This window comes from Diceros bicornis, chromosome 7 (assembly GCF_020826845.1).
Source record: "Diceros bicornis minor isolate mBicDic1 chromosome 7, mDicBic1.mat.cur, whole genome shotgun sequence".
Lineage (NCBI taxonomy): Eukaryota > Metazoa > Chordata > Mammalia > Perissodactyla > Rhinocerotidae > Diceros > Diceros bicornis.
In genome coordinates this window covers 10,374,819-10,383,477 of record NC_080746.1, presented here as the reverse complement: position 1 = coordinate 10,383,477, position 8,659 = coordinate 10,374,819, and the positions used below count along the sequence as shown (strand labels likewise).

Genomic DNA, 8,659 nt, shown 5'->3' with positions numbered 1-8,659 from the left:
CAGAACATACCATCTGATGCTTCTCAGGTGAGTGGACAGCATTAACATGAATCATGCCTGGCTAAGAATGTGTATGATGTGCTGCTATCTTACAGACACAAGAAAGAGGAGGATGGAGGAAATGTCTGAATGGTTTGGCAAAAAAGACAATTTGAGTACGAAAAGAGGTTTTTTGTGAAGCAGAATCTGATCTTCTACCTCAAGGTGGTGTGACAGGACCTATATTTACCCTCCTGCCCAAAACACTTCAAAGCTAAACATGGCTGCCTGCCACCCTCCCTGTTCCCTTGAGGCTTAGCTAAGTTTCTGTACTTGGTGCTAGGAAATTCTCCTGTGCCCTTACAGGAAGTCCCCTTTACCTAAGTTAACTTGAGTGGGTTTTCATTCTTTTCAACCAAATGTGCCGAGAGACAGCCTGCATAGGGGACAGCTCTAGCTCTCTGGGTGGTGTTCCCACACTGACCACTCTTCCTTGGGGAGTGGAGAGGGTGGGCATGGCTCTAATACCAAGCAATTCACCCAACAGATTTAAGCCTTGAATCCATTGCCTCTCCTCCTCACTCCTGCAGGACTGTCTCTCCTACAGGATGAAAATGTTCCTGCCTTTCCACACTGCTTTCTTTTTGGGAAATAAATCTTAAGTGGGGCAAATACTCTAGGAAGGGGGGACATCCTACAAAGCTAGGGCCAAGGTTACAGACACCCACCCACTCTTCCTCCCAGCACTTCCCAAACAGTTTGAACGGGTGCAATTTTCCTATGTGTTCACTGTCACCACCAGGCAGCTGAAGACTGTATCTCCAGGAACTGCTGGGTTTTGCTATTTATTGATGGATTTTTTCAGCCACTGTTAGTAGCTACATTCTCACAAATCCAAACATGAGCCCCAGTCAAAGTAGCTTAAGCAAAAGAAGAAAGCGAGGGGATGAATATAATGATTCAGATCAATCATGGACACCTTTGTCAGGAATTTCTCCTGGCCTTAGCTGGCGGTGGGAGACAGGATGCAGAAATCAAGAACAACAAAGAAGTCAGAACTTCAGATTCTCTCACACATAGATGCCTCTGCTCTCTCATGTTTACTTCACTCTTTTGTGCTTGCAGATAGATTTCTCGGCTTCTCCATCACATAGCACAAGATGGCACCCCACAGCACCTGAGTTTCATACTACAGCTCTAATCACACACAAAGAATTCATCTCTCAAATTCAATATAAAATTCCCAGGAAAGAGAATTTTATTGACTTGGCTTGGGTCAAGTATCCACCACTGATCCAATGAACTGAGACCAGAGGAGAGAGTCTTGGAATGTTCACATGGTTTGGTGTTTGAGGAGATGTGTCTAAACCCACTGTCCCACCCAGCCCATGGCATGTTGTGAGCCTAGGCCTGACCTCAATACAAGGGAAAGCTTGGCCATCCTGACACCATTACCAGGTGATAACCACAATTATAACCAGACTTTTCCGAGGAGGGAAAGCTGTATGAGCTAATGAAACTCCCAGGGGATGAAAGAACGGCTTTCATAGAAGTGCCAGGTCACATCAGAATGAGTGGGTCTAAAATCAGAGTGTGTAGCGTCTATAAGAGGACGCACAAGTAATTGAATCAACAAATGTGTCAGATGTCCCCTGCTGAGCCTAATCAAGACTCAGGTGTGCAGCATGTGCAGAGAGGAGCCCTGGGAAAAGGAAGTCAGGGGTAGGTGCCTGGGATTGTAGTAATGTAGGAAGCCAGACAGGGAACAGTGAGTTTTCTGACTCTGTCCAGCCCCATGGATGGTTCAGAGTATGCCACCCCAAAATATGTCACTTTGACATAAGGATAATTTTGTGCTGAAGGCAATTTGGAAGAAACAAATACAAGAAAAGTCTCTGGCCTCCCCCTCTCTAGTAGGGAGGGCAGGAGGATGCTTAATCACCAGAGACATCTCTAGATTCTCTTCTGCCCAGAGGAATCTATATGAAACATCTTACTAAGTAGCCCTTATCTTCCATTAGTTTCCCCATATATTTACCTTCCTATAGTTTGTTGCCCCTAAAAGCCTAAACTGGGCCCTGCCTTTAGAACTTGTTGCAGAGAGATGAGTTATTGCAGCATTTCCAATCCACAGCAACATTGAGATTAAAAAGCATCATAGGAGAACATAGGCTGCTACAACCCCGGTATCCATAGAAAATGATGTTATCTGGAGAGGCAGAGAAGAAGGCAAGTGAGACCCCAGAAGCCCACGGTTCAGACCCTGGTGTGTGGGGCCTGGCTTGTCCCGGCTCATGATAAATATTGCTAAATGAAGCAGTAAATCAAAGCATCAACAAATTAATCAAGGAATTGGGAGAAAATGGCATATTCCATCAAGAACTCATGCTCTTGGGTAGGGATGACTATCTGCCTCCTGGGATTGAGATGCTTGAGGTAGGACCCCCTAGTGGGCTATCATAGGATAGCTCTGAGGGCTCTCTATATTAGGGTTCAATTCATCTCCCCACACAAGAGAGGGCAGATAGGGAGGAACAGAAATTACCCTATCCAATCTCCCCTACGCCTCTCCTCCAACTTGTCTTCAGTTCCCAAAAACTCTACCACACTCAGGTCCATTCAGGGGAATTTGAGCAGCCCAATTCCAGTCACCCTCAGGAGCTAAACAGAAGATTGCTGCTTCTCCTTTTAAAGGTCACCAACCCAATAAGGGCCAGTGTCAGCCCAGGACCAGAACCAGCTGATACTGCTTCACTAGTTTAGGTAAAAAAATGAAAACCAGCTCCCTGCCTATGCTGTTCCTACTCCCAGAGATCCTGAGGGGCCACCTTCCTGGTCCTACAGGCACTCTGCAGTGTCACTGGGGCCCAGGCTCCCAGGTGGTCCCATGGGTGGTTCATACCACCCTCCACCTTGAATACCCACTGCCAGCCCCTACCCTCAGTAAAAGTCACCCCAGGAGACCTCTCAGGACCCACCTACCTTTATAGATCTTCTTCACAAAGCACTGCTGGTTGCCTTTAGTCTGGCAGAAGCCTCCCCCACTCACACAAATCCCACTGGCGTTGACTCGATTACACTGGTAGCACTGTAGAGCTGGAAAGTAAAAACTAGCATAATGAGGCCCTTCTGGCCCAGCCTCCCAGTTGGTCAGTAAAGGAAGCACACTCTCTGGCCCAGACTCAGCCTGGACAATGACCAGTTCCCACTGCCTGATGAATGTGCTGAAAGCCTTGTATGATTTCTCCGTGCTTGGCTTACTCCTGGGAGGAGGCTTGTGTGTCTCTAGGTGCTGGATCTGTGCCCAAGTACAGACAGGCTCTCCCTCCACTCCCAGGATGGACCATGCTGCTGGAGGAAGTAGGTCATGTGCTACAGTGCAGCTCTGCCTGACCCACTCTACCACTGATTATCCCTCCACCTCAGGGCTCTCCTGTGGCACAACACCAAGGGACACCATTCAAAATATGTTCCATGTAAATGGCATCTGCTGGAACACAACAAGTGAATTGTTGGAGTTGTACAAAGAATCAGGACTGCCCATGCCCACTCTGTCCTTCCCTCAGCATCACAAAGCCCCTCCTCACATTCCTCCAGACAGAGCTGGCACTCTCCACTCTCCCTTTTCATCCCCAAAGTAGGCTCCTTAGGAGAACCACGGGACTCAGTCTAAAAGGGGTGCTGATTGGGGGAGGGAGAGGAGTGAAAGAATGCGGGGCAGGGGAGATGGGAAGTAAAAGGGAAGATCAGAAGGAACAGAAGGAGGCAGACAGTGGAAGGCTGAGGAAAGGGAAGACTGAGTACGCGTGATAGAGGCAGTGGGTGAGGTAGCGGGGCTGTTACTTTACATACAGTGCTCAGAAAAGTTTTCTTAGGGCTTATTAAACTCAAAGCTGAGTGATTTTTTTAAAAAAAAATCTGACTATTTAAATAACTGGGAGAAGTTGGGAAACTGGTTCCAGGAAGATCCAGGGGCAAGTGCAAAGGTTCTGAGATGGAATCAGCTTGTTCAGTTCAAGGAACAAGAAGGACAGCACAGGTGGAGGAAAGTGAAGAAGGATGAGTGTGTTAGACAGTGAGATGGAAGAGGTCAGTAGAGGCCAGACCCTAAAGCATCTCTTAGACCTGCATTGTCCAACACGGCAGCCACCAGCCACATGGGGCTATTGAGCATGTGAAATGTGACTGGTCACAGCACATGGGCTGTAAGTGAATTTCAAACACTTAGTACAAAAACATTCTTTTAATTGCTCATCAGTAAGTTTAGTGTTAATTACATGCTGACATGATAATATTTAGTTATATTGGGTTAAATAAAATATATTATTAAAATTAATTTTAAACATTCCTTATTTTTTAATATGCCTACTCGAAAACTTAAAATTTCATATGTAACTTGACTTATATTATACTTGGACAGGACAGTTTGAGGCCATTTTAAGAAATGGGATTTTATTCTCCGTTTGGAGGAGGCCATGGGAGGTTTTTAAATAGGGAGTGACATTAACTGGTTTATGTTTTGCAAGTACACTCTGGCAGCTGTGCAGACAATGGATTTTAAAGAAGGAAAGAGTAAAAGAGGCCCAGGTAAGTCATGGTGGAAACAGGAAGTGGTAAAAAAGCTACCAGTCACTGGAGTCAACGCAAAACGTGAAAAATTGTAGGTCAGGTATAAATGCAATATGTATGGAGGAAACAGAGGCTGAGAACCCACAACAGAGCAAAGAGAAGGGAGTCTAAGTGCCCTCACCACAGTTTCATCATGTTTTATGGAGTTTAAATCTAAAATTATACATTTATTTTATTATTTACTAATGTTTATTTATGTAGCAATAAAGCTTTTCAACAGGAACGAACTTCGAAAAGTGCATGCTCAATAAAGATCTGAACATTCAGTTCCTCTTCCCACAAGTTAATGATGACTATATAACTGTACAAATTGTCGACATTTACCATCCCCCACGGGCCTGCGCCATCACTGATCACAGGAAACCTCCTGAAGACGCAAGTCTGCTTAAGGATTCCAGCGGCTATTTTAAGAGTGAGTAGTTATTTTAAGAAAACTGTGCGCAAAGATGACTTACCATGTGCTGCTGCAGTGGATGCTTCGTGTATCACTGACTGAAGCAGATGCAACGAGTACCCCTCCCTGGACCCCTCCCCTTCACCTCCAGGTGCTGCAGGTGCTCCTGCAAACACCCGCAACTCCACAGGGAAGGTGGGAGCACACTCGCTCGCACCCAGGACAAGCTGGAATACTGGAGGGCAAAGGCCCCTGGGAGCATCCCCCTCCCAAGAACAATGGGGGTGCTGGTGGATAATACTCCAACCTTCTCACCCTTGAGTTGGGGTAGCTTGAGGCCGGCTCTGCCCTGTCCTCAGGATTTCCCCGCAGGATTAAGCTCCATTTGCCCACCATAGTGTCTAGTTCCATGACCCATCCTTTATCAGCTTCCTCCCCTTCCCTGTCTTCCTTCCTCACTCCCCAAACTGGCATTTCCTGGGACCACCTTCCAGACATGTGGTTTTTACTCATACCTTTCTCTCAGAGTCAGCTTCTGGGGGAACACCAGCCAGGATGATGAATTTTCATTTAGATCAAATGACTATTCTTCTAAATTATTTTGCAGATTTTTTATTCCAAGTCTTCCTGTGCGTTAACAAAAAAAGAAATGCTGACTATTGGTAGGCTGATTCCCTTTGCAGAGGAAGAAAGTTGCAAACAAATGCTGCCAGTTAATGCCAATCATCATTCCATTTTTCAATTAATCCATGGAACCAAATAAAAGCTGTAGGAATGTGTTCTGTAGAAGGTGAAACATCTGACTTTTTGTGAATGCTATATAAATTCAGCTTAAAAAGTCCACATTGAACATAAAATAATTGATTTTTATGGTGATAGTATAAATATAAATTCTAGTAGAGCATAACATTGTAGCAAAAACAAGGTTCTTACTTGAGAATCTATGGAACAAAATACATTTGTAATTAGTTCTGGTGAATACATAATTCTTAATTGTGTCCTAATTGTGTCCAAACAAGTGTGACTGTGTGTGTGTGTGTGTGTGTGTGTGTATTTACACATATCAGGTATAAATGAATTCATACATATTTATATATATATGTATGTATGTATATACACACACAGGTAGAATAACTATAAAAGTTTTGTGATGAAAGTGAAGTAGAATAAAATATACTGTTCAGCAATCTTTCTCCCTGTCGCCTGTTATTAACCAGATTTTGAAAATGGTTAAGCCTTTGAGGAACTATTTTGTTATTCAATCTAAATGTCCTACAATGGTATTGAGCATTTCGTGAGAGTCCCCTAAATTTTTTTCATGTAATAAAGTATCTGACTCCATTTTTCTCATGTTTGCTAGCTGACAGCTCTAAGACTCACCTCTTCAGCCCCACATCTGGGCCCCAGAAGCTCCCTCCTTCACCACTGGTGGGAGTTTCAAACCACACAAGCCCCTGCCTTCATGCAGGAACCCTCACCTTGCCTCTCGTCCTAATAACCATGTGAATCCCAAGCCGATCTGCTTTCCCTGTTCCTCCAGGCTAGTTTAAGACCAACCTGGAAGCAAGCCCTGCTCTCCCAGGAAAGCTTCAGTGGGTAAGTAATAAACTTCTTCATATCCTCTTGGTGCAGGTCAAGTCGTGGCATCATCAGTCTTGAATCTGAAGCAAATTTTGGTGAGGGCCCATCTTGTTTCTATAGGATAACTCCAAATCTTAAGTATTCAACAGAGTACCAAAACATCTCAGCTTTCAAAAGTGTTTAACTTGTTGAAATTTTGAAAAACAAATTAGAAGCAGAAAGACATTGAAATGTATCCCTACAAAAAGAAAATGTCCTGGATCCCATCGTAACTCATGTGGTAATCTCACCTGTTGTCCATTCTACTGACAAGGCAGGCAGCTTTAGAGTCAAAGAGAGAGGTGATGCCTGGAAATATAAACTGCCACTCACCCAGATTCTCCTCAGTCCCACTGCCCTCCTATATGCTCCCCCAGCTCACCTTGCAGGAAGCCCAGCAACGAGGACAGGATGACCAGTGACAGCAGGAGGTGCTTACTCATCTCTTGGTTTGTCCACAGCCCCAAGGATTGCCTGAAGAGAGGACAGAACTGGAGGCATCAAGAGCCTCTGAGAATCCCAGCTTTATAACCCCAGGCTGGGAGGATCAGCAAATGGCAGTGCGCTTCCCCAGGACACAGAATAAACGGAGTGCCTAATGGAACGAGGGCGCTGCATTCCTCCCAGCATTATTGGCTCTGCTCGCTTCCACTGGCCATACTGAGGGAGCCGAGTCATATGAGAAGACCGGGCTCTTTTCTGTCTCATTTTCACAATTGTAAAATGGTTGAATAAAGTCTGAGTTTGTAGCCTAAGGATTTGGGAAAGTGAGTTAGTGAATGTGCCATCATCTAAAGAGGTTTGGCATATTTAAGGGAACTTCTGAAGTATGGTGTGAACAAAGATACTCCTAGTAAAGATACTCTCCTATTAAAAGAAACTCGGGGAAATAAACAAATGCTGAGACTTTTGTAAAGTGCAGGTCAGAACACAAATAGAGTTTGTTGGCAGTATTGTCTCATTTCTTGGAAATGAAACACATTTACATTTTTTTTGTGATGTTTTGGCAAACAAGAGCAGAGTAAAGTATTTCTCCCCGAATCTTTAAGATCTATGTTACATATAGAATCATGTCATCTGCAAATAGTGACAATTTTACTACTTCCTTTCCAATTCTGATACATTTTATCTCTTTGTCTTGCCTAATTGTTCTGGCTAGGACTTCCAACACTATGTCGAAGAGAGGCAAGATGGCGCATTCTTGTTTTGTTCCTGTTCTTAGAGGAATAGCATTCAATTTTTCACCATTGAGTATGGTGTAGGCTGTGGGTTTTTCGTATGTGGCCTTTATCATGTTGAGGTATTTGCCTTCTATACTCATTTTATTCAGAGTTATTATCATAAATGGATGTTGAATCCTGTCAAATGCTTTCTCTGCATCTACTGAGATAATCAAACCATAAAGAATCCACCAAAATCTATTAGAAATCATTAATGAATACAGGAAAGTTGTGGGGTACAAATAGACGAAAATCAGTTGCGTTTCTATACACTAACAACAAACTAGAAGAAAGAGAAATCAAGAATACAATCTCATTTACATTTAGAATAAAAAGAATGAATACCAAGGAATAAATTTAACCTAAGAGGTGAAAGACCAGTACATTGTCTTTGAAAACTTTAAGACATTGTCAAAAGAATGTCTCTGCATGGCATGGTATACATTTGTTTACCAAACATTTGCTTTTCAATTTCCAAGTGAATTGACTTCTTGCCCTTTAAAGTCCTAAGCCACTACCTGCAACATTCTCATTGTCTTCAGCAGGAGATGGTATTTAAGGTGGTGGTTTATGCCACATTGGCAAACAACTCAGTTTTCCTTGGAATCCCAGGTATACGTGTCATTGAAATTAGTTTGATTTTTCTCATGTTCGTCTGCCTCCTGTAAATTTTATTCTTGGTACAGCCAGAAGACTCTAGAAGAGTAGAGGATACTTACTTACTCACCTACAAACTGTATATATTAGAGAATATAGTATATATATGAAACACATATAGTATATGTATTATATATAGTATATACTTATAGCATATATT

General features: G+C 43.4%; 1 protein-coding gene across 1 annotated transcript; it reads right to left on the bottom strand.

Moving 5' to 3' along the window:
• Window positions 1-2,063: 2,063 nt before the first annotated feature.
• On the bottom strand, window positions 2,064-7,065 carry LOC131408285 (secreted protein of Ly-6 domain 1-like). Its single transcript, XM_058544877.1, has 3 exons — window positions 7,005-7,065; window positions 2,962-3,075; window positions 2,064-2,188 (listed from the first exon to the last, which is right to left on the bottom strand). Exons 1-3 carry the CDS (start codon window positions 7,063-7,065, stop codon window positions 2,064-2,066), a joined length of 300 nt encoding a protein of 99 aa, XP_058400860.1.
• Between the last annotated feature and the right edge of the window lie 1,594 nt (window positions 7,066-8,659).